Raw genomic sequence first — 26,913 nt, 5'->3', positions numbered from 1 at the left:
ATTGATATTTGTTATCACCAAATCCAGCGGATGTCTGATCTTTTTGAGAAATATATTACAGAGTTTGGTTTGAATGAGACTCAACTTGATGGATAGATAGATGGTAGCTGTCTGCTCTCTTTAAAGTATTCCGTCTGTGTTTGCAGGTATGGCATGCGTGAGTTTGTGGTCATCTCCCCCGGGGCCAACTGTGAGGCGGTCATCAGTGAGTCCAAGTGCAACCTGCTACTTAGCTCCATCTCCATCTCTCTGGCCAACACAGGCTGGTAGGTGACAGTAACTCAGAGCAACAGTGAATACTATATTAACTAATACTCTTTGGGAACAGTATAATTGTTATAATTCACAGTTACATTAGTATGCCAGAACATCACTTTATGTTCTTATGGAAAAACAAGTTAATATTGGTAACAGAATTTGCTTTGACAAAGAAAAGGGCTGATACTGCCAATGTGTTCATGAATCTACGCTAAGGGAAAACAGTGTTAGTTCTTACACATTCACACATCTAGTGGCAACATGCCCTTTGTGTGTGTTTCTGTTTGATGACACAAGCATGTTTTAAAATAGCAACACTGTGGGTGGTGAGTACAGCTCTCCGTGGCATCGTATTGCGGTAGATCAGCTGGTATCCATGGCAACACTGGGCTAAATGGGAGATGGTACCATTGTAGATGCTCCGAGTGCTGTGGCTCTGCAGCTCTGCTCTGTGGTAGCAGCAAGGTCACCTGGCCTCCCACTGTGTCTCTGGGAGTTTACTGTGAGGCAGAGTGACACTAATAACGTGGTTATAAGAGGAGGAAGCGTGTAGCCGACCATCAGAACATACAGTACCTTCAGAAAGTGTTCAGACCCCTTGACTTTTTCCATATTTTGTTACGTTACAGCCTTATTCTAAAATTGATTCAATTGTATTTTTTCAATCTACACGCAATACCCTATAATGACAAAGCAAAAACAGGTATTTAGAAATGTTTGCTAATTTATTACAAATTAAAAACGGAAATATCACATTTACATAAGTATTCAGACCCTTTACTCAATACTTTGTTGAAGCAACTTTGGCAGCGATTACAGCCTTGAGTCTTCTTGGGTATGACGCTAGAAGCTTGGCACACCTGTATTATGGGAATTTCTCCCATTCTTTTCTGCAGATCCCCTCAAGCTCTGTCAGGTTGAAGGGGGAGCGTTGCTGCACAGCTATTTTCAGGTCTTTCTAGAGATGTTCGATCGGGTTCAAGCCTGGACTCTGGCTGGGCCACTCAAGGACAATCAGAGGCAAGTCCTGAAGCCACTCCTGCGTTGTCTTGGCTCTATGCTTAGGATCGTTGTCCTGTTGAAAGGTGAACCTTCGCCCCAGTCTGAGGTCCTGCGAGCTCTGGAGAAGGTTTTCATCAAGGATCTCTCTGTCTTTGCTCCGTTCATCTTTGCCTCGATCCTGATTAGTCTCCCAGTTCCTGCCTCTGAAAAACATCCCACAGCATGATGCTGCCACCACCATGCTTCACCACAGGGATTGTGCCAGGTTTCTTCCAGATGTGACTCTTGGCATTCAGGCCAAATAATTCAGTCTTGGTTTCATCACACCAGAGAGTCTTGTGTCTCGTGGTCTGAGAGTCTTTAGGTGCCTTTTGGCAAACTCCAAGCGGGCTGGAACGTGCCTTTTACTGAGGAGTGGCTTCCGTCTGGCCACTCTATCATAAAGGCCTGATTGGTGGAGTGCTGCGGAGATAGTTATCCTTCTGGAAGATTCTCCCATCTCCACAGAGGAACTTTAGAGCTCTGTCGGAGTGACCATCGGGTTCTTGGTCACCTCCCTGACCAAAACCCTCGATTGCTCTGTTTGGCCAGCTCTATGCAGTGTCTTGATGTTTCTGAACTTCTTCCCTTTAAGAATGATGGAGGCCACTGTGTTATTGGGGACCTTCAATGCTGCAGAAATGTTTTGGTGCCCTTCCCCAGATCTGTACCGTGACACAATCCAGTCTCGGAGCTCTACGGACAATTCCGTCGACCTCATGGCTTGGTTTTTGCCCAAGACATGCACTGTCAACTGTGGGACCTTATATAGACAGGTGTGTGCCTTTCCAAATCACGTCCAATTTTTTATTTTTATTTAATCCATTTTAGAATAAGGCTGTAACGTAACAAAATGTGGAAGAAGGGAAGGGGTCTGAATACTTTCCGAAGGCACTGTATAGCTTCAAGTTCTTTTCTTGCATGAGCACTTGTTCTATTACTAATTCATAGAGCATTTACTGCATTTTTTTTACCACAATCTTGTGACTGGAAATAAAAAAAAWTATCAACAGATATAACAAGGCTTATTATTTAAATTCCATACTTGTTCAATCCACTAGGTGGTGTATGTTTTGATTGTAATTTCTCTATTGTGCACCAGGTGCTGCTGTGTAGCTGTGGTATATCAGGGATGCTGAGGTAGTTACAGGATGTCAGTGTGTGCCTGCTCTTCCACATTGATACCAGAGATGCCTTGCATGTCTCTAAAGGGATAAACTTTGATTTTGAAGTTTTCAAACATCATGATTTGTCTGTTGTGCAGCTCCAACTGAATGCCTCAATCCCAAACGAATGGGAAAGATGAGCAAAATCTAAAATGAATCAACTAGATGGTGTTTATATTTCTCATTAATTTGGAGTTGATGCACATAGCTATGTCTTCACAACTGATGGCATAGGACATTACCTCATCTTGACACAAGAACAGGTGTAGTTACAGTAGCAACAGGATTTCAATGTGTGGCTACCATCACACAAAACATCTGAATGAATTAGAATTTGAAGTGACCTATCCCCTTTAACATCTCTATCCCTGTGGATGCCATGCAGCCAGGTACCCATGTTTGTTCAGATCCAGCAGAAGTGGAGGAGGATGTACCATGGGGAGTGCCAGGGCCTGGGGGTGCGTACCGACTTTGAGATGGTCCACCTCCGCAAAGTGCCCAGCCAATACAACCATCTCTCAGGCCTACTGGACATCTTCAAGTCCAAAATAGTGAGTATGGAAGGGCCAGGGCTTACTTATTGCCTTACATGGGCTTTTATGAGTAGTGCCTTTCACATGGGTCACCCATAAATAATTGTAAGACTGGTTTCCCGGAATGAGAGTAAGCATAGTGGATTAGAATGTACTTTCAATAGTGAATCTCCATTGAGCATGCTTGTTCAGCCATGGGTTAGCCATGGGTTAATCTGGGTCCGGGCACTCAGTCCCTACAATTAAATTCTATGATACAGTTGAAGTCGGAAGTTTACTTACACTTAGGTTGGAGTCATTAAAATTAATTTTTCAACCACTCCACCAATTTCTTGTTAACAAACTATAGTTTTGGCAATGCATGACACAAGTAATTTTTCACTTCAATAATCAGCATTGATTATTTCACTTATAATTCACTGTATCACAATTCCAGTGGGTCAGAAGTTTACATGCACTAAGTTGACTGTGTCTTTAAACAGCTTGGAAAATTCCAGAAAATGTCATGGCTTTAGAAGCTTTTGATAGGCTAATTGATATCATTTGAGTCAATTGGAGGTGTACTTGTGGATGTATTTTCAAGGCCTTTCAAGGTTCATCCTTGGGAGCAATTTCCGAACGCCTGAAGGTACCACGTTCATCTGTACAAACAATAGTACGCAAGTATAAAAACCATGGAACCACGCAGCCGTCATACCGCTCAGGAAGGAGACACTTTCTGTCGTCTAGAGATGAACGTACTTTGGTGTGAAAAGTGCAAATCAATCCCAGAACAACAGCAAAGGACCTTGTGAAGATGCTGTAGGAAACAGGTACAAAAGTATCTATATCCACAGTAAAACGAGTCCTATATCGCCATAACCTGAAAGGCCGCTCAGCAAGGAAGAAGCCACTGCTCCAAAACCGCCATAAAAAAGCCTGACTACTGTTTGCAACTGCACATGGGTACAAAGATCATACTTTATAGAGAAATGTCCTCTGGTCTGATGAAACAAAAATATAACTTTTTGGCCAAAATGAACATCGTAAGCCGAGGAACACCATCCCAACTGTGAAGCACGGGGGTATCCTGTTGTGGGGGTGCTTTGCTGCAGGAGGGACTGGTGCACTTCACAAAATTGATGGCATCACGAGGAAGGAAAATTATGTGGATATATTGAATCAACATCTCAAGACATCAGTCAGGAAGTTAAAGCTTGGTCGCAAATGGGTCTTCCAAATGGACAATTTATTTTACCTTTATTTAACTAGGCAAGTCAGTTAAGAACAAATTCTTATTTTCAATGACGGCCTCGGGCAGAACGACAGACGACCTTGTCAGCAACCTTTCGGTTACTAGTCCAACGCTCTAACCACTAGGCTACGCTGCCGCCTCAAATGACCCCAAGCATACTTCCAAAGTTGTGGCTAAATGGCTTAAGGACAACAAAGTCAAGGTATTGGAGTGGCCATCACAAAGCCCTGACCTCAATCCTATAGAAAATTTGTGGGCAGAACTGAAAAAGCYTGTGCYAYCAAGGAGGSCTACAAACCTGACTCAGTTACACCAGCTCTGTCAGGAGGAATGGGCCAAAATTCACCCAACTTATTGTGGGAAGCTTGTGGAAGGCTACCCGACACGTTTGACCCAAGTCAAACAATTTAAAGGCAATGCTACCAAATACTAATTGAGTGTATGTAAACTTCTGACCCACTGGAAATGTGATGAAAGAAATAAAAGCTGAAATAAATCATTCTCTCTACTATTATTCTGACATTTCACATTCCTAAAATAAAGTGGTGATCCTATCTGACCTAAGACAGGGAATTTTTTACTTGGATTAAATGTACATATGATGGATAGAACAAGATAATACATCATCTTGACTCTTTCTGTCTCTGCCCTTTTCCCTTTTTCTCTTCTCTGTCTTATGTTGTTCTCCAGGGTTGTCCCCTGACTCCTCTTCCTCCCATCAACATCGCTATCCGCTTCACGTATGTCCTGCAAGACTGGCAGCAGTACTCCTGGCCTCAGCAGCCCCCTGGTAAGTACCACCAACAACACAACCACACAGCCTACTAAACTGGAAGAAATGTATCGAGTTATTATGACCCCTTGACTTTTTTGTTACGTTACAGCCTTATTCGAAAATGGATTAAATAAATAAATATGTCCTCAGCAATCTACACACTACCCCACGATGACAAAGCGAAAACAGTTTATTTTTTGTTTTTTGCAAATGTAATCAAAATAAACAACGGATACCTTATTTAACTAAGTTTTCAGACCTTTTACTATGAGACTCGAAATTGAGCTCAGGTGCACCCTGTTTCCATTGATCATTGTTGAGATGTTTTTACAACTTGATTGGCCAACTGTGGTAAATTCAATTGATTGGACGTGATTTGGAAAGGCACACGCCTGTCTATATAAGGTCCCACAGTTGACAGTGCATGTCCGAGTAAAAACCAAGCCATGAGGTTAAAGGAATTGTCCGTAGAGCTCAGAGACAGGATTGTGTCGAGTCACAGATCTGGGGAAGGGTACCAAAAAATGTCTGCAGCATTGAAGGTCCCCAAGAAAACAGTGGCCTCCATAATTCTTAAATGGAAGAAGTTTAGAACCACCAAGACTCTTCCTAGACCTGGCAGCCTGGCCAAGCTGAGCAATCGGGGGAGAAGGGTCTTGGTCAGGGAGGTGTCCAAGAACCCGATGGTCACTCTGACAGAGCTATAGTTCCTCTGTGGCGATGGGAGAACCTTCCAGGAGGACAACCATCTCTGCAGCACTCCACCAATCAGGTCTTTATGGTCGAATGACCAGACGGAAGCCACTCCTCGGTAAAAGGCACATGACAGCCTGCTTGGAGTTTGCCCAAAGGCACTTAAAGACTCTCAGACAATGAGAGGCAAGATTCTCTGGTCTAAAGAAACCAAGATGGAATTCTTTGGCCTGAATGCCAAGCGTCACGTCTGGAGGAAACCTGGCACCATCCCTACTGTGAAGCATGGTGGTGGCAGCATCATACTGTGGGGATGTTTTTCAGCGGCAGGAACTGGGAGACTAGTCAGGATCGAGGCAAAGATGAACGGAGCGAAGTCCAGAGATGAAAACCTGCTCAGGACCTCAGAATGGGGCGATGCTTCACCTTCCAACAGGACAACGACCCTAAGCACACAGCCAAGACAACGCAGGAGTGACTTCGGGACAAGTCTCTGAATGTCCTTGAGTGGCCCGGACTTGAACCCGATTAAACATCTCTGGAGAGACCTGAAAATAAATGTGCAGCAACACTCCCCATCCAACCTGACAGAACTTGAGGGGATCTGCAGAGAAGAATGGGAGAAAATCCCCAAATACAGGTGTGCCCCAAGCTTGAAGCGTCATACCCAAGCATTGCACACCTGGATGGTACAATATTTGCACATTATTCTTTAGGAAATTCTTCAAGGTTTGTCAAGTTGGTTGTTGATCTTTGCTAGACAGCCATTTTCAAGTCTTGCCATAGATTTTCAAGCCAATTTAAGTCAAAACTATAACTAGGTTACGAAGGGGAACATTCGATGTCATCTTGGTAATCAACTCCAGTGTATATGTGGCCTTGTGCTTTAGGTTATTGTCCTGCTGAAGGGTGACTTTGTCGCCCAGTGTCTGTTGGAAAGCAGGCTGAACCAGGTTTTCCTCTAGGATTTTGCCTGTACTTAGCTCTATTCCGTTTATTTTTACCCCCCCTCCCCCAAAAGAAAACTCCTTAGTCCTTGCTGATTACAAGCATACCTATAATATGATGCAGCCACTACCATGATTGATAATATGAAGAGTGGAACTCTGTGATCTGTTGTTGGATTTTCCTCAAACATAGCATTTTCTATTCAGGACACAGTTAATTTCTTAGCCAAATGTTTTGCTGTTTTATTTGGAGCCTTATTGCAAACAGGATGCATGTTTTGGAATATGTTTTGTCTGTACATGCTTCCTTCTTTTCACTGTGTCATTTAGGTTAGTATTGGGGAGTAACTACAATGTTGATCCATCCTCAGGTTTCTCCTATCATAGCCATTAAGCTCTGTAACTGTTTTAAAGCCACCATTGTCCTCATGGTGAAATCCCTGAACAGTTTCCTTCCTCTCTGGCAACTGAGTTAGGAAGGATGCCTGTGTCTTTTGTAGTGAGTGGGTGTATTGATACACCACCCAAAGTGTAATTAATAACTTCACCATGCTCAAAGAGATATTCAAAGTCTCCTTTTTATTTATTTATACCCATCTACCAATAGGTGTCATTCTTTGCGAGGCATTGGAAAACCTCCCCGGTCTTTGTGGTTGAATCTGTTGGAAATCACTGCCCGACTGAAGAATCTTACAGATGATAATTGTATGTGTGGGGTACAGAGATGAGTTAGTCATTAAAAAATCATGTTCAACCTTATTATTGAACAGTGAGTACATGCAACTTATTATGTGAATTATTATATTTGTACTCCTGAACTTAAAAATGGTTCTAGGCCTATATAGGTTAGCCCATAGTGTATTGGAACCGGTCTTTCAACGCCTCCATGCGCATTGGCAACTCTTTTAGGAAACTGATATAATCCACTCGATCTCTTTGCACCAAATTCAATAGTGGATGATTCTTCCCACGGTCATGTTAAGTGCTGCTCTCCAGGGTACATTTTAGTGCTGCAAAGAGATGCTCAACTCTTTGAGTGGTGCAGGGAAGGCGGTAAAAGGTAAGAGCTCGGAGAGCTTTTTAAACGGCTTACAAACAGTCACTATTTCTGCTCCTCTTGAATCGGACTGGTGAGCTCTAGTTTGAGAGACCAGAGTATATTTGGACCTTTAGTTTTTATGGGATGAATTTGCCTGCCTTCAAGGCATTGAAGATGATAAAGCGTAAAAAGTGTTTACGGTTTGGGTTCTTCTTGCTACTTCTAAGTGGACGTATTGTGTGCTGAATCAAAGTCATGTTTGAACAATGAAGGTAAGTGTTTTTTTGCTGCCTCCAGACTTCGACGCTCTCCTCGGAGGTGAGGTGGGAGGGGTGGAGTTCGGGAAGCTGCCATTCGGAGCGTGTGAGGATCCAATCAGGTAGGATCGATGGTACTGTAGCCATGACGATAAAACAATTCATGCTTGATTTAGCAATTTACATCACTGGTCATGTGTATTATTTGTTTCTTTTAGTATGAGCCTTTAATTAATTGTTTTATGTAATTCATTAATCTCATAATGTGAAGTTGATTATGCAAAATAAACATATCTGTATTTAATTGTTGTTTAGTGAGCTTCACCTAGCGACCACCTGGCCCCACCTGACAGAAGGCATCGTGGTGGATAACGATGTGTACTCGTAAGTATCCACCACCACCCTCCCTCTCTCTTCTGCCCTGCTGGTTGACACACACTGAAAATACATCTCAACAACCTGAGCTATGATCTATCAACAACATTGTTTGTCCCCCCACAGAATGACAGGTATTTAGACAGGGAAGATGGAGGTGTCGTCTTCAATAAATAGAATCAGTAGCCAGTTTAAACTCATCAAGTAAGTGAGCATTGAGATAGACAGAGAGAGGGAACCTCCAGGTAGGTGATGCCAACAATGAAATAAGTTCCCTTTAAAACATTGGGAAAGGTTGTTGCCCATAATAATTTCCTGTGTGCCAGACAGTGTAGGTGTTGAGGGCGGATGTGGAGGAGTTGTGTGGGAGTTGATATAACAAGTACTTCAGCCCTAGCAACACCACTCGCTTGTTCAACTGCATTAAAGCTGAATGACTTTACGCTTTTCAGTTTAGTGATAAAGTGGTGCTCAGTGAGCCAGCGCATCTTATTAACAGTGTTTGTGGTTTTCTTCGAGGGCCTTCATCCTAAATGTTCATGACATTCACTGTATAAAGACATCGAGACTAATCTCAGCCCTCTGAAGAGATTCGAAGATCGAGATTAGCCCAGCCTAAGATGGTCCTCCTCCAAATATGTTTTGGGTTTTATTTTGATCGTTGTATTTATTGTTGAATCCCCTTAGGGCATTCTGGGATAGAAATGTTATACATGGTATTTTGGCATAAAAAAAAGAAAAGATATGACTTGCCTCATGTCAACTTGAAATTTAAATTCTACATTCCCTGACTGAATGGGTAATATACCTGGTAAGAACCCCTTTTTGCCCTCAGAACTGCCTCAATTCGTCAGGGCATGGACTCTACAAGGTGTCGAAAGCGTTCCACGGGGATGCTGGCCCATGTTGACTCCAATGCTTCCCACAGTTGTATCTAGTTGGCTGGATGTTCTTTGGGTGGTGGACCAGTCTTGATACACACAGTAAACTGTTGTGTGTGAAAAACCCAGCAGCGTTGCAGTTCTTGACACAAACCGGTGAGCCTGGCATCTACTACCATACCCCGTTCAAGGGCACTTAAATATTTGTTTTGCCCATTCGCCCTCTGAATGGCACACATACACAATCCATGTCTCGAGGCTTAAAAAACCTTCTTTAACCTGTTTCCTCCCCTTCATCTACACTGATTTGAAGTGGATTTATCAAGTGACATAGCTTTCACCTGGATTCACCTGGTCACTCTGTGTCATGGAAAGAGCAGGTGTTCTTAATGTTTTGTACACTCAGTGTAGATTATATGGCAAGTGATATTTAGTGGTTCTTATTTCAAGGATCTCAAATTAACCAAAAAGTCAATAGATGATTATCATGTAATTACTCTTTCCACTATATAATCCCTATACTAACACCAGTAGGTTCCAGGCTGTAAAATAAACCACACTAACAAGGAACCTTTCCTACTTTCAGAGCTCCATGTTTTAATAGCTATTGTTCAGTCCTGACCTTGACTATAATGGTAAATGTGAACCACTGAAACAATCCAGGGCCAGTTTGCCTTCCTCCCCTGTGTTGTCTGACCGTGCTCTCTGTGTGACCTCAGTGACCTGGACCCGCTCCAGGCCCCTCATTGGTCAGTCCGAGTCAGGAAAGCAGACAGCCCCACGTGTTTGCTCGGTAAGACCTTCACAAAAATACTTACTCACCTTAAAGAAACATTATAGAATCCTATGGATACCCATGTAGAGCAGTATGCATTTCCATGGTCCTTCACCTACCAGATATGTGTATAGTGGGGTTTTTGGGTGCTACATGCAAAAGGCGTCTTTTTTAAGATTTGTTGGACAGTAAAGTAGGGTTAGGTCGATGGTGACTAAATCATGTGACAGATGATGGTTTAGCCTATTCCTATTTGTTGTGGCCTATTTTATATCGGACACTGATTTAACTATCGTGTGTCTAGCTGTTTAAAAAAACGTGTCCTATATTCCTTTCTCTCTCCATTCGATAGGCTATGAATATGATTGAAGGCTACGATCAAGCAATGGATGTAACAGAGTTCCATCTCCAAAAGTTATTTGAATAGTCTAAAAACTTAAGGTAGCCAGAGTATTAATAATTAGAGAGAACAAACGATATCAATAGGAAAATAGAATGTCAAGTTAAATCAAGTTCAAGCTTTTAAGAAAGAAATTACTTTTAAGAAAGAAATTATGCTGGCTGGAAAAATCCTTCCATGCGAGGTTGAAAACCAAATGGCCAGTAACCTATCCTCCTACTAGGCCTATCATAAAAGCTTTAAAACAAGTTTAAAGTTATGAACAGTAGCTTATTTCCCAAATATTGTAGCCTACGAAGGTGTTGCCCTAAAGTTGTTGTGGCTTTCAAAAATAACCAGAATTGAAGTCTATGGTCTAGGCATAGGCTATTCTCAGTCACAGCTTTATGAGAGAGAGAAAAATAAATAATAGTGTTTGTTATATTATGATGCAAATAAAGCTATTATTGTCCAGTTTTGAAGACGGTAGACTGATTCTATCCAGCCCGTGATGTAGGCCTATAACCTAGCTCACTACAGTAAGAAAGCCCGGTCCTCATCAGACAGTTACTGCTCCAGCATGTACGTGCCAGACAGACACACACACACACACACACACACACACACACACACACACACACACACACACACACACACACACACACACACAAACAAACCTGTTCTGCTCCTCCACCAGAAAGGAAAATTGGAAAATATTTGCCATTGCCGGCACATAGCCTCTACCCAGGCTTTCAACAACATTATCTTTTGTCATGGTTCTTCCAGTTGCATTCAATTTCGCAACTGTTTTAGCTGATTAATTTTTTTGGTGGCCAATCGAGAGAGCATCGTATATCACAATGTTTTATGGGTACCTAAGCACGATACGACAAAGGTTGCCATTGCCCAACCCTACAATAAAGCTATTTGACTTTGAATTTAATGTAATAAAACCTCATGTTGCCCATCCCAGGTGACTTCCTGACGGAGTTCTTCAAGCTGTGCTCTAAGAAGGAGTCAACAGAGGAGATCCTGGGACGGGGTCCAGTTGAGGAGGAAGGCAAAGGTAATACGACTCCCTCTATTAGTGTGTGCTATGGCTACTGGGGTGTGTCTCAATAGTCTAACATCACTCCCTCTCATTTTCCAATATGGTGTATGCCCAAAGGGGATTTGTGCAAAGCTCAGTGCTGATGGAGGAAAGGAAGAGTAGAACATGAAGCCACTTTGGACTATTGAGATGCACCCTTGGCTTGCGTCTTTCCATTTTTGTTTGTTTGCTGGTGCATGTGAAGGGAGCATATGCTCACTCTGTCAGAGCCCACCCTCATTCCCTCCCTGTGTATATTTTCTCTCTCTCTCTCTCTCTCTCTCTCTCTCTCCCCCTCCCCTGTCGTTACAGATGACATCAGCCATGCCCTGTCTAAGTTGACAGAGCCCACGGCCGTGCCCATCCCCAAGCTGTCTGTCTCTAACATGGTGCACAGTGCCCGCAAACGCATCCGCCGCCACCGCCGCGTCGATGAATCACCGCTCAGCAACGATGTACTCAACTCCATACTGCTGGTGAGAGGGGCAACGCATAGACACACACACAGTGAAACCCCATATAAACAATGCATCAGCTCTGATGGGTACACTAGGCCATGTGTTTGGCCTGCTCAGATGTCTACTGCAGCCCTCTGAAGGCTTATGGGGATTTAGTCTGGCTGACATACTACACAAGTGGCTCTGCCTCAGTGGCTGTGAGAGAGAGAGCTCCAGCCATTCACTGAGAGGAGAGAAAGGGAGCTGAGTCTGCAGCCAGGCTCCACTGGCATTGCTGTGTGGAACAGTTTCTTAATCAGCCGTGAAGACACTTGGAGTCTCAATTGGTAAGTCCCTAAGGGCCTTTATGGGTCCTGGTCAAAAGTATTGGACTGAATAGTGAATAGGGTGCCATTTTGGGATACACACACTGCCATTGGCCTAGAGGCTCAGTGAGGTGAATAAAACATTTAAACCAGACTCTGTTAGTAGCAGAATTGTTCCTTGAGGTTTTTTTTTTTTTGTCCAAACGGTGAGATGGAATGGATGTTCCCTATGTAAGAGAATGGTTAAGCTCATATTTGTGTGTGTGTGTCTCAGTATCTCTTCCCAGACGCCGTCATAGACAAGTCATCATCAGAGAACGGCGAGAGCAAGGCTTCTCAATTGAATACTGATGGGAAACCAGAAGAGAAGGAGTCTGACGACTATGTATGTCTGCCCTCTATCTCTATCTCTCTATCGTTCTCAAAGACAGACATTGTACATCAGGGATGTGTTCAGCAGGCATGACATTCCAAAAAAACATTTAACTACCTGAACTTGTCTGATAAAAGCACTCATTGTCTTTTTTCAGTGTGAACGAGATTGTTCCTTACTGAACAATTTTCAATTGTTCAGTAAAACTTACACATTCAGAAAATCCATGATTGATTAGTGTAATTTTCTGTAGTACTGCATCCTGATTGCATTCTCTTTGTCAACTGTCTCCATCCAGAACCTGTACAACCAGCTGAAGTCTGCTCCTAGTGACAGTCTGACGTACCGCCTGGCTCTGTGTGTGTGTCTGGTTAACTTCTACCATGGAGGGGTCAGGGCGGTGGCTCACCTCTGGCAGGAGTTTGTCCTGGAGATGAGATACCGCTGGGAGAACAACTACCTCGTCTACGGGTGAGACCATTATCGTATTTATTACGCAACAAACTAAACTCAGCAAAAAAAGAAACGTCCTCTCACTGTCAACTGTGTTTATTTCCAGCAAACTTAACATCCAGCAAACTTAAAATTGAATAATGTGTCCCTGAACAAAGGGGGGGGGTCAAAATCAAAAGTAACAGTCAGTATTTGCCGTGGCCACCAGCTGTATTAAGTATTGCAGTGCATCTCCTCCTCATGGACTGCACCAGATTTGCCAGTTCTTGCTGTGAGATGTTACCCCACTCTTCCACCAAGGCACCTGCAAGTTCCCGGYCATTTCTTGGGGGAATGGCCCTAGCCCTCACCCTCCGATCCAACAGGTCCCAGACGTGCTCAATGGGATTGAGATCCGGGCTCTTCGCTGGCAGGAAATCACGCACAGAACGAGCAGCATGGCTGGTGGCATTGTCATGCTGGAGGGTCATGTCAGGAGGAGCCTGCAGGAAGGGTACCACATGAGGGAGGAGGATGTCTTCCCTGTAACGCACAGCGTTGAGATTGCCTGCAATGACAACAAGTTCAGTCCGATGATGCTGCGACACACCGCCCCAGACCATGACGGACCCTCCACCTCCAAATCGATCCCGCTCCAGAGTATAGGCCTCGGTGTAACGCTCATTCCTTTGACGATAAACTCGAATCCGACCATCACCCCCGGTGAGACAAAACCACGACTCGTCAGTGAAGAGCACTTTTTGCCAGTCCTGTCTGGTCCAGTGACGGTGGGTTTGTGCCCATAGGCGACGTTGTTGCCGGTGATGTCTGGGAAGCACCTGCCTTACAACAGGCCTACAAGCCCTCAGTCCAGCCTCTCTCAGCCTATTGCGGACAGTCTGAGCACTGATGGAGGGATTGTACGTTCCTGGTGTAACTCAGGCAGTTGTTGTTGCCATCCTGTACTTGTCCCGCAGGTGTGATGTTCGGATGTACCGATCCTGTGCAGGTGTTGTTACATGTGGTCTGCCACTGCGAGGACGATCAGCTGTCCGTCCTGTCTCCCTGTAGCGATGTCTTAGGCGTCTCACAGTACGGACATTACAATTTATTGCTCTGGCCACGTCTGCAGTCCTCATGCCTCCTTGCAGCATGCCTAAGGCACGTTCACGCAGATGAGCAGGGACCCTGGGCATCTTTCTTTTTGTGTTTTTCAGAGTCAGTAGAAAGGCTTCTTTTTAGTATCCTAAGTTTTTATAGCTGTGACCTTAGTTGCCTACCGTCTGTAAGCTGTTAGTGTCTTAACGACCGTTCCACAGGTGCATGTTCATTAATTGTTTATGGTTCATTGAACAAGCATGGGAAACAGTGTTTAAACCCTTTACAATGAAGATCTTTGAAGTTATTTGGATTTTTATGAATTATCTTTGAAAGACAGGGTCCTGAAAAGGGATGTTTCTTTTTTTGCTGAGTCTATATTTTAATTTAGCAGCGGTGTGCTTTTAAAAAAAAATTACGGGATAGTGTGACATTTTGGCAACTAAGCCATTTCTTTACTTATCCAGAGTCAGATGAACTCATGGATACCATTTTTATGTCTCTGCATGCAGTTTGAAGGAAGTTGCTAACTATCATTAGCGCAATGACTGCATGTCTATGGGAACATCTAGCATGTTAACTGTTCCTGTAGACTACCAACGTGCTAGCTGTTCCCCTAGCCTTCAAGTCATTGCGCTAGTTAGCAATGGCTTGTGAAACTACCTTCAACTTCGTTCAAACTGCACGCAGAGACATAAAAAATGGTAATTCCCCAAATCTCACACTATCCCTATAAGATCAGAGAAACAAGTTACATCATATATTTGTAGCAAGCAGAGCGAGCAGTGGCACGATTCAGAGCCACGAGCGCACAGCCACCGCTTGCTCATATCCCTACAGTGCACTGGCTCCCATCAGTTATATTTAATATGGTGTCAACATCATTTAATTTTCATGCATTTTGGTGTCAAATGTTGTTGTTTTTTGTCACCTTCTCAAAGTCGTTCTACAAGAAAATCTCCTGGGGGCATGCGCCCAGACCCCTGCAGCAAAGACCCCCCCCCTCCCGCTACCTTTCCCACCGCTGTTGAAAAAAATCCTAGGGGAAACACTGCACTTGATTACAGAGGGAATAGAAATAGAAATTGGATTGAACCCTCATCAAATTGGATTGAACCCAAACCGGAATCCCATCAATAATGATGTTGAGGGTATACACCGGGACTGTATACTGAATTATCCCCTTCCCTGTCTTTTATTTCAGACTGGCCAGTGGTCCTCCAGACCTTCGCTGCTGTCTCCTGCACCAGAAACTCCAGGTGACTAGCCCAGTCTATCAACTGTATACATACAGACCTCACTATGATTATTACTAAGACTGTTTACTCAGTCCTAATTAATAACAGCTTTGTCAGAGTTTTCCCTCTAAGGCCTGCAACAACAACAAAGCTCTCTGTAATGATAAAGACCACTATAAGCCCCACACACCAACATAAACAATAGCTACATGAAAGCATTAATCCAGCACAAAGCAGACTATCTGCAGAAATTAATTGTTTAGGAATGATGGATTAAGATGGTGGTAACAGCAGCAGCAACTTGTACACCAGGATCTCTATCGTTCTGTGTGTTTTGGTTTTGCATATTAGTCTGGTAGCAATAGCATGTACAAACATTTTTACTGGTAGTACAAAAGAAGTACATCTCTCCTCCGAGTGTTCACTCAATTGAGTCTAAATTTATCCTGGAGAGGATAGGGTGAATAAGGTAAAACTGTTGATAATAATGCCTCTGTCTTAAGTTTATGATGGAGAGGGTGTGAGTGAGTGAGTGGACAGGTAAGAGAGGGAGAAGAGAAAGAGAGAGAGCGAGCCGACGGGTAGGAGAGAAAGAGAGAGAGCGAGCCGACGGGTAGGAGAGAAAGCGAGAGAGCGAGCCGACGGGTAGGAGAGAAAGCGAGAGAGCGAGCCGACAGGTAGGAGAGAAAGAGAGAGCGAGGCCGACGGGTAGGAGAAAAGCGAGTTTAGAGCGAGCCGACAAGGTAGGAGAGAAAGCGAGAGAGAGAGCGAGCCGACGGGTAGGAGAGAAAGCGAGAGAGAGAGCGAGCCGACGGGTAGGAGAGAAAGCGAGAGAGAGAGCGAGCCGACAGGTAGGAGAGAAAGCGAGCCGACAGGTAGGAGAGCGAGCCGACAGGAGAGAGGGTGAGCCGACAGGAGAGTGAGCCGACGGGTAGGAGAGTGAGCCGACGGGTAGGAGAGTGAGCCGACGGGTAGGAGAGAGCCAGAGAGAGAGAAAGCCAGCCAGTCGACAGGTAGAAGAGAGACAGCCAGTCGACAGGTAGGAGAGACAGCCAGCCAGTCAACAGGTAGGAGAGAGCGAGTCGACAGGTAGGAGAGCGAGAGAGAGAGAGAGCGAGACGACAGGTAGGAGTGTCTCCCCCCTAGGGCTGTGACGGTCATGGAATTTTGGATGACAGTAATTGGCCTGCCAAATGACCACGGTCACTGCAAAAACTGTTTTAATAGCAAGAAAATAAATATAGACAGTATTGTTTGCAGTTGTTGTACTTCAATAACACAAACCCCAAAGCAAATCGGTGGAGAAAATAGAAAATAAAAAATTATATTTATTTGAGAAGGAGGTAGATTTGAGGTAGATGTTCATTCCCCTGTCCTCAGCTTTTCTCCACAGAACAAAGTAACAGGATGCCATTTATAACCCCCCACCCTAGCCTGGAGTTGACCAATCAGAAGTCCTTACAGTACAACTAGGCCAATGGCCAAATAACAAGGATCCTGCTCCAGACTCAATGTACAGACCAATGAAAACGTAGCTCTGAGTTCAGGACTGACATTCCACAGATTCTAAACAGCTGTTGAACTGAGACCCAACTATTTCCCTTGACAATTCCCTATTGACCATTAGTACTCTATTTAGTTTTTAGTACTCTCGTCCTCTCATCCTCTGCGTTGCGTATTTATTTTCAAAATATTCTTATAGTACCAGTCAAAAGTTGACACACCTACTCATTCAAGGGTTTTCTTTATTTTTACTGTTTTCTACATTGTTGAATAAGAGTGAAGACATCAAAACTGTGAAATAACATATATGGAATCATGTAGTAACCAAAAAAGTGTTCCAACAAATCAAAATACATTTTATATTTGAGATTCTTCAAAGCAGCCACCCTTTGCCTTGATGACAGCTTTGCACACGATTGGCATTCTCTCAACCAGCTTCACCTGGATTGCTTTTCCAACCGTCTGCGGTCCAACTCATCCCAAACCATCTCAATTGGGTTGAGGTTGGGTGATTGTGGAGGCCAGGTCATCTGATGCAGCACTCATCACTTTCCTTACACAGCCTTGAGGTGAATTTTCAGTCATTGTCCTGTTGAAAAACAAATTATAGTCCCACTAAGCGCAAACCAGATGGGATGGCGTATCGCTGCAGAATGCTGTGGTAGCCATGCCGGTTAAGTGTGCCTTGCATTCTAATTAAATTACTGACAGTGTCACCAGCAAAGAACCATCACACCACCTCCTCCATGCTTCACAGTGGGAACCACACATGCAGAGATCATCCGTTCACCTACTCTGCGTCTCACAAAGACACGGCGGTTGGAACCAAAAATCTCAAATTTGGACTTATCAGACCAAAAGACAGATTTCCACTGGTCTAATGTCCATTGCTCGTGTTTCTTGGCCCAAGCAGGTCTCTTTTTCTTATTGGTGTCATTTAGTAGTGGTTTCTTTGCAGCAATTCGACCATGAAGGCCTGACTCATGCAGTCTCCTCTGAACAGTTGACGTTGAGCTGTGTCTGTTACTTGAACTCTGTGAAGCATTTATTTGGGCTGCAATCTGAGGTGCAGTTAACTCTAATGAACTTATCCTCTGCAGCAGAGGTAACTCTGGGTCTTCCTTTCCTGTGGCGGTCCTCGTGAGAGCCAGTTTCATCATAGCCCTTGATGGTTTTTGCTTCATCATAGCCCTTGATGGTTTTTTTCAACTGCTCTTGAAGAAAATGGCAAAGTTCTTGAAATTTTCTGGATCGACTGACCTTCATGTCTTAAAGGAATGATGGATTTATTGGCTCAAATGCATTAATTAGGAAAGAAATTCCACAAATTGAACTTTTAACAAGGCACACCTGTTAATTGAAATGCATTCCAGGTGACCTACCTCATGAAGCTGGTTGAGAGAATGCCAAGAGTGTACAAAGCTGTCATCAAGGCAAAGGGTAGCTACGTTTAACACTTTTTTGGTTGCTACATTATTCCATATTTGTTATTTCATAGTTTTGATGTCTTCGCTATTGTTTTACAATATAGAAAATAGTGAAAATAAAGAAAAACCCTGGAATTGAGTAGGTGTGTCCAAACCTTTGACTGGTACTGTATATTATAATTGTTGGGGTTGTTCTTGACACATTTTCTCCTCTCCTCCGCTCCTGACTGCATGTGCTGCCATAGAAATAGAATGAAAAGAACAGCCCCCCCCCCCCAAAATAAAATCAGTTAACATCATTTGAATGAACGTTCTACATTACTTTGGAAATTATTTCAATACCAAGCAGCGGTTCCAAGACTGTTCGATGAATAATTTTTCTATGTGTCCTGCTGCTGCATTGTGGTCATCCAGTCAACTTTTGTGCCAGCCCTACTCCCCACGGCCCAGCCAGATGTCTGCAGAGGCCCCAGACAGAACCAGACCCATAAACTGTGTTGTTATTCAGCTGCCCACGCCTCACCTGGGGGAGGGAGGGAGGGATTGAGGAGAGTGAGAGGAAGCGATAAAAGGAAGTAGGGAGAGGTGGTAATAAAGATGTCCGGAGAGAGTGTGAGCGAGGATGAGAGGGAAGGAAGGAGAGGTAATATCTTTCTGGAAAGGTGGAGAGAGCCACTTTATCTGCAATCACTTTAATAAGAGGAAGAGGTGCCCAGCCTGCACTGGGCAGAGAGCTTCTGACTCATAAGCTGAGTCTGTCTCTGTATCGCTCTCGCGCTCTCTCCCTCTACATACCTACCTCTCTGCTCTCTTTTCCCTTTCTCTCTCTCTCTGTTCTCTCTTTCACACACACACACACACACACACACACCTAGGCTAGGCATGCATCAGTATTAGAGCAGGAAGTGACTCTATTCATAGTAATAAAGTGCTGCAGCCTGCACTAGGTAGAGGTTTGGAGCTCAGTGTAGGAGGAAGAGAAGACTTTAGTGTGGGCACACAGGGACATGATGATGAGAAATGGCTCGATAAGGGGCAAAGGGATGGGGTTATACCGGATAGAATTACACACACACACCGCCCAAAAGCTTGCCATCTGCTGCTGTTTCCCTGACTCCCTGCACTCATCACTCTTTGTCCATCTCTGCCCCCCAGATGCTCAACTGCTGCATTGAGAGGAAGAGAGCGAGGGATGATGGGAGGAAGACGGCTGAAGGAGGGAAGGAGAAGGAGAGGGAGAGAGGGAGGGAGAGGAAGGTGTCAGGGTCGACTGGGACTGAGAATGGGCGCCTGGGGCCAGGGAGTGCGGAGATGGGCAGAGAGGTGTCTCCTGGGAAGTCGTGGGACTCGTGGAGTGACAGCGAGGGCGAGGACGAGTTCTTTGAGTGCCTGAGCGACACGGAGGAGATGAAGGAGGCTGGGTCCACAGACGGAGAGAAGGGCGGGGCCAAAGTGGCCAAGCCAGAGGGTCGGCTCCACCCCCACGGGAAGTTGACTCTGCTCAACTCCCAGGAACCCCTGTACATCCCTGTTACTCAGGTCAGACACACAAGCACACACAGCCATTTCAATCTTCATGTGATTGACTGATGGCTTCAAGCACCCTTTAATTGTTTCCTAATGTTTGGTATACTCAGTGCATATCATTGTAAAATGATTCCTAGGACCAATATGTCCCCATACTGACCATGCCATTAACAATGCCACAGGTCAGACAGATAGACAGCCATGGCAGATGTACTGTACAATATGCACCACTAACTCATTGAACTATTCATTACTACATTGTAGTGATACTGTGACTCATTGAAATATTCATTACAACATTGTAGTGATACTGTGACTCATTGAACTATTCATTACTACATTGTAGTGGTACTGTGACTCATTGAACTATTCATTACTACATTGTAGTGGTACTGTGACTCATTGAACTATTCATTACAACATTGTAGTGATACTGTGACTCATTGAACTATTCATTACTACATTGTAGTGATACTGTGACTCATTGTTACTATTCATTACTACATTGTAGTGATACTGTGACTCATTGTTACTATTCATTACTACATTGTAGTGGTACTGTGACTCATTGTTACTATTCATTACTACATTGTAGTGGTACTGTGACTCATTGAACTATTCATTACAACATTGTAGTGGTACTGTGACTCATTGTTACTATGGTACCATAAATCACTATAACACGGTTGCCCTGACCAATACACACTGCACACAGTGCCTAATTCATTATCACAGACTTTTAAGAAATTGTTGTAACATAAATCCCATAATTAGCTTTAAATGTGTGTGGGTTCATCTTAATAAGTATGGTAAAAGCCAAGAGCAGCATGATGTGGAACTTAGCCTGACAGAATCAACTCAACAAAGGTTGTGATCAGCCTCTTATTGTAGAAGGCATTTGGGGGCAGGTAGATACTACAATACATCTTGTTATAATTGGCTATATCCTCTTCCATTTGGTGATCAGCCTCTATGCCAGGGGTGTGAAACTCATTCAATGGGGGGACTAGTGTCTGCTGGTTTATGTTTTTTCCTTTACAATTAAGCCCTAGTCAACCAGGTAAGAGGCACTCCTTACTAATTAGTGACCTTAATTCATCAATAAAGTACAAGGGACGAGCGAAAACCTGCAGACCGTTGGCCCTACGTGGAACAAGATTGGCACATGTGCTCTATGCTATGAGTCTCTCTGATAGTGCTACCTCCCTCCCTCTACATTCCCTGCTATGTGTGTGAGCCCAGAGCTAGCCTGGAGAGATGTGTAGCTCCTCTACCCCTCATCAATTATAGACTGGGATGAATAGGAGAGTTAATTAATGCACAAGGCTGAGGCTGACACTGTTCAATGATTAACACTAGGAGGTGAGATGCAGAAATGGAGATGGTGGCCCGGGCTGTCTGAAGCTGCTATCTATCCACAAATGCATAACACGCACACAAAGACGACACACACACACACAGTACACGGACATATACACGGTACACGCACACAAAGAAGACACACAGACCCAGTACACGGGGACACACACACATAGCAAACGCTGCAGATGGTGGGCGAGGATGGACGCCTTGCCGTGTTAAGAGAGCGGAACGACCGTGTGCTGCGTGGAGGAGAGATGGATGGAGTGTGTGAGTGTAAAATAAACTAGTGTCAGCACTTCTAGATGGGCCCAACGTTTTCACACAGCTTGTGTCTGCTAACACACACACACACACACACAGTCTCAGGCCGTGTCTACAATTGACACTTACATTTGACTTCTGCTATCAGAATACGAAGATCGAAGATCAGGTCTAGACGCACTGAAGTTGCATTGTGGTCTGATTGTGTTCAGATCTGGCTGACCACCTTATCGAGCCATTTTCCCTCAGGAGGTTTGTAATAATAATTGGGTGTGGAATTTTCATTGTTGGACATAAAAGATTGTAAAAGTCCCCAGGAAATCAGCTCCAAGGGATTTTAATTGAAGAAATCTGTTCCCAAGTATTCCCACGCATAATAGAGACAATACGTGATCGTATACAAATGTAAGCAAGGTTTGAAATTATTATGTTTTAGTTAAACATATCTGTTTGGGCTGCTTGCGGTCAATTTGCGGTCTACAAATGATTTGTATTCATGTTCCTGCCCCCCGACCATCCGCTCAAGAAAAAATTGTCCCGCGGCTGAATCTCAATGATGATCCCTGGTGTATACAGAGTCCAGAACACTTGGGTTTTGGGAAAGAGCATTATAACATTTGCGGAAATACATTCCTAGCGTGTGAGGAACGTGTTTGCTGGCCTCATGAATGCTAGCCAGCTAACAACTATTTCTATAGTTATTCTAATAACTCTATTCTCGAGTTATTCTAACCCGTTTGCAATCCCTTTAGCTTTGCTTGCTGGCTAGCCACAGATTGTTACCTGGCTTGTTAGCTACAGTAGTTAGCTACTACCATTAAGTTGTTGTGTTATAATATTTAGCCTATTCCACCGTTTGCAGACTACATACTCGCATTTGAATATAGTCTGGAAAATCCTGACCAAATGTGGACTAATTTGCCTTGCACCCCCTCCCCTTGTGCTTCTCTACCTGTCTCTGAACCATTGCAGTGACTTCTGTTGCAGAGACAGCTTCTCCCACTCTTGTTTGCGGCCGAATTGATTGGGGAAAGTCGCAAAATGCTATTAAAATCAGAGAAATCCTCGGTGTCGAAACTCCCCAAAAGTAGCCTGAAAAGTAGCTGAATTTGACGCTATCCACTTTTACCAATAAAGTCACTGGAGGGGGTCTGAAAACTTGCTAAATATATCGACATATCGGCAACACTGACTGTGGACATGGTGGATACATTTAAATGTAGCTGAAGACGCAAGATGTGTCTGTGAAGAATACAAAAACTGCATTCATTAACTGTCAAGTCTAGACACGGCCTCAGTCTCCGGCTGTCTCGGTGTATCATGCAGGGATTTTTGCACTTGTCTTTATCTATCTCTCTCCCTCTTTATCCACACCATTCTCCAAACTTTTGTGTCTCTGTCTCTCATATATCACTCCCACTACCCCTCAGTCCTTTTCCATTTCCTCTCTCTTTTCTCTTTCTCTCGCTGTCTGTCCTCTCAATGACATGTTCTCTCTTTCTCTTTCTCTTCCTACATCCATCGATTATCTGTACGTCTGTTTGCTCATCTGTGCTGCTCTGTCTCTGTCTGGATCTGTTGTCTCCATCTCTACTCGCCTGTCTGTTTTTTTCTTTCTATTACCTTTCAACCATTTCCTCTCTGACACCCCTGTCAATCTCTCTCTCGCTCTCTTTCTCTCTCTTTCTCTCCCGCACTCCCTCTTTTCTCTTTCTCCCTCTCTGTCGAACTTTTAAACAGCAGGGGCAGGGTAGAAGGGGAGGACAGGGGTAGGCAGAGATGGGTGTTTTAGATTCATGGCATTGCCACTATTTGTAATGAGGTGGATGCCTCTGCTCCACTACTACTCATGCTCTGCTCGGCATTCTCACCTTCCTTCCCTAGTTTTAATTAGTCTGGGTAAAGTGTTTTTTGATCGCCGCTCCTGTCTGCCCTGTTTGTATTCTCCACACTGTCCGCGTCCTAAATAGCATACTATACTGTATATGGTGCACTACTTTTGACAAGGGGCAAGGCCCATAGGGCTCTGGTCAAAAGTAGTGCACTATATATGGGAATGGGGTGCAATTTAGGATGCGGATCTCTCGAGCCGCAGCTAATGGTCCCCTCTGACTCAGGTCTTTCTTTATTTCATTAGAAACTTGCTCAGGAGGGGACAGGCTTTTAGTCTTTTCTTTCTCCCAGACCCGACTGTGCATTAGTCAGTCTGAGCCCACTGGGTAGAATGCATTAGAGGCTGTGATGGTAAAGAAAGAAAGGCACAGTTGGATTCTGCCCCCCCCCCCTTTTCCATTCATGATTGCATGGTGTGGCCTTCTGCATTTAGAGGTATGCGGTTGTTGTTTAAAAAGGTAGGTACAGCAGCCTTACATTGGGCTACTTCCGCTCAGAAATCCTTTGGGTGTTGTATCGAGCCCATTGTTATATAAGCCTGCTTTGTGCTGGAAAACAGTTGCATAATGGCAGCAATGCAAAAGGCAGGAATGGCCAATTAAAGCAGGTTATAGAATGTATAAGTAATGGCTATTAGGGAGTTATTACAAGCCAGGGAGCAGAATCAGGATTCTATGAAATTAGGGACTCTTCTTTAGCAGGTTTATCTGAACAATAGTGATTATTTTGTACATAACAAACCTACTGGGTAATCTGTGTGACTCAAGACAATGTTAGTCCTCTGAGCTAAAGCCCTGGCTAACTCAAGTTCCAGAGTCTCAAGCAAGGTTACTCATCAAGCAAGCGGAGTTTGGCCAACCACCACCTACCTCTACATGTAATCAGTCTTTCTTGCTCATTCAAATAGGTGCATAACAATTTTCGCTATGCACCTGATTGGCCGGTGATCATGACTGACTTTGCCAGTGGTGGAACCGAGTCCGACCTTAGCGAACATTATGCAGTGTTCAGTTGCCCTTCAGCAACTTGGACACTAGACAGGACTGTGGACATTGCTCTACAAGATAGAACCAGTGTTCATTAGCTGGAGCTGATGGGAGATTGGCAGGGCGTTGTGGTTGTTTTGGCATGGGGTTGGCGGTACCCCAAGTGTTCCGTTGTTCCACAGGTTGCTAATGAACATGACGAGCTGTCTCCTCTGTTCTCCTCTGTTCTCCTCAGAGTGAATGACCGGGCCAATCCTTGTCACTGCAGCATGTCTCTCACACACTAATAAGTACTGTAACATACAGACCTTATGGATCAACTTAAGGGGTCAGTTTCTGGCTTCCTTGTGTGTCGGAAACCAATCCACACACACGTGCTTCTTCATGCACACACTAAAACCCATAAAACACAGAAACCCTGAGTGTCCTCCTCCCCACTCCCCAGGAGCCAGCGCCCATGACAGAAGACCTTCTAGAGGAGCAGTCGGAGGTATTGGCCAAACTAGGCACGTCAGCCGAGGGTGCCCACCTCCGCGCCCGCATGCAGAGTGCCTGTCTGCTCTCAGACATGGAGTCTTTTAAGGTGAGGACACATACCCCACCCTGACATATATATTTTACACACACACACACACACACGTATTTTACACATACACACACACACGCCCTGAAATGAATGCTGGCACACACAAACCCAGAGAAACATACACAGAGAGAGGCACACTCACTCTCACTGATACCCAGACTGGGTGAGTGGCACAGGAGCCTATTAGTGTTCTCCGTCCTCAGTCAGTCAATGTGTCAGACTGGGGGGCGTTTGATTTGATTCTCACAGTCTCTCTGCCTCCCTCGTCTCACACGGTGGCATAGTGGAGGGCATGCTAATTGTGTTATTAATATCATTGAAAGGCTTCTTTCTTATTAGAAAGCGTGAGGTGTGTGGATTTGGACATGTGAAGAGGTCTTTGAGAGCTGATGTACTGTATAGATTTCTGTTTTAGTGCTTCAAATAATTTCCATTTAGAAAATAAGCCTCCGTCGTGTTGAATTATTGAATAGTAGTCGTTGATGTTATGCCTGTAAAAGTATTAGTTGATAGAAGGTTGAACACACAAATGCTTTTGATGATTCATGTAAATTTCCTTCGTCATGCAGACAAATCTACAAAGCTCTTTACAATCCTGCTATGTGTCTCAAATTAATTTCATCAAGTTACATTTAATAGTTGTCCCTTTAAAAAAAGAATGGACTCAGGCTAAAGGAAGCTTCATTAATCTCTATGGTCACCTTATTGTGCAATGAATACAGTGAAACGTACCCCATTTTTCTGCTGAGTAGAGTGCAGCCACACCTGCCAACTCCAAGCTGTTGGATTCAAGAGGTTCAGAACTTCAGGTCATTATCTTTAAACTTCTCTGATGGGACTTCAGGCTCGACCCCTTTGTTCCCAACAGTAACAAACGTTGACAAATAGTGTTCTTTCAGGGGGCACAGTTGCAACTTTCTGTTGCATTACCCCGGTCTGTTTTTAGCTGGCCCACTAAATGCTCTACTTTGGAGTTAGTTGTATGTTCTCGACCTCTTCTTCTTCTGTTCTTTCTGAGCTCCGACAACAGCTGACGTGAGGAGGAGGGAGATGGGTTAAAAACTAGAGGAAGAAGAATGTTGTGTATTCAGCCAGAGCCCATAGTTGAGTTGGAATGGCCTCAAAATGTTTCATGGTCAGGGCCGACCTGCTCTGTATGTAATTGTGCTTAGCCAAGCATAATCTGGCATTTTAGCTTTAATTATCCCGGTCCCTGCAGGCGCAATGCCAAGGATGGACCACTGATGAATGGTGGGGACTTAGGAATATGACAGCCAAGCACTACGTAACTTCCCCCTCTTCAACTGAATATGTCACACGCACGAATCCCGGCATGCACACACACACACACACACACACACACACACACACACACACACACACACACACACACACACACACACACACACACACACCTTCTTTAGGGGGACTGCAGTAGAGGAGAAGCCCCCTGCCCTGGACCCCCAGGCTACGGAGGAGCTCCTGTCTCAGTTATTCACGCTTTATCCTCTTTCTCATCAATCCATCTACTGCCGCTGCACTGAAATGGAACTGTCTCCTCGCTACGAAACTTACCACAGAAAAAAAATAAAGGAAATGAAGTAAGGCAGGCTTCTAATTAATTATGGAGTGTGAATGAAGGAGAGAAATGACTGTGTTGAATCTCACTAACGCACATCAGCGAAAGGTCACACAAAAGTTATTCTTGTTCAGTTGGTCAGTCGGTTGGTTTCCAGAGGAAGCAGGGAAACAGTGAGACATTGATTTATTTCACAGCAGCAGGTACTCTGATTCAGATTCAGTCCCTCTGAGGGCCATTAACAGACTGATGCTGTCTGCTACACCTGAATCATCACCTGTCTCTGAGTCATGAGCTCACAGACAGCGAGCACTGCTCTGGAGTGGAGCTGAAGCACTAGAGGTGGCGATGACATCAGCCAGATGTATGTGTGTTTTCTGCTACTATCGCCAGGGTTTTTTAGAAGACTTTTGACTTCTCTTGAGTGCGTATATATGCTTTG

The 26,913-nt window shown here is 44.3% G+C and overlaps 1 protein-coding gene across 1 annotated transcript in view; it reads left to right on the top strand.

Moving 5' to 3' along the window:
• The window catches only part of rab3gap1 (RAB3 GTPase activating protein subunit 1), a 42,630-nt gene that overhangs the window by 3,103 nt on the left and 12,614 nt on the right, over positions 1-26,913 (top strand). Inside the window, exons 6-18 of the mRNA XM_024005469.2 lie at positions 147-266; positions 2,851-3,016; positions 4,923-5,022; positions 7,984-8,065; positions 8,259-8,327; positions 9,919-9,992; positions 11,327-11,419; positions 11,756-11,919; positions 12,481-12,591; positions 12,878-13,050; positions 15,314-15,368; positions 19,433-19,816; positions 24,752-24,889. Of these exons, the coding sequence (XP_023861237.1) occupies positions 147-266; positions 2,851-3,016; positions 4,923-5,022; positions 7,984-8,065; positions 8,259-8,327; positions 9,919-9,992; positions 11,327-11,419; positions 11,756-11,919; positions 12,481-12,591; positions 12,878-13,050; positions 15,314-15,368; positions 19,433-19,816; positions 24,752-24,889 (1,729 nt within the window). The remainder of the gene's footprint in view (positions 1-146; positions 267-2,850; positions 3,017-4,922; positions 5,023-7,983; positions 8,066-8,258; positions 8,328-9,918; positions 9,993-11,326; positions 11,420-11,755; positions 11,920-12,480; positions 12,592-12,877; positions 13,051-15,313; positions 15,369-19,432; positions 19,817-24,751; positions 24,890-26,913) is intronic.

Source organism: Salvelinus sp. IW2-2015, linkage group LG2 (genome assembly GCF_002910315.2).
Source record: "Salvelinus sp. IW2-2015 linkage group LG2, ASM291031v2, whole genome shotgun sequence".
NCBI lineage: Eukaryota > Metazoa > Chordata > Actinopteri > Salmoniformes > Salmonidae > Salvelinus > Salvelinus sp. IW2-2015.
Note: the sequence above shows the minus strand (reverse complement) of the source record. Positions and strands in the feature narration are given on the sequence as shown.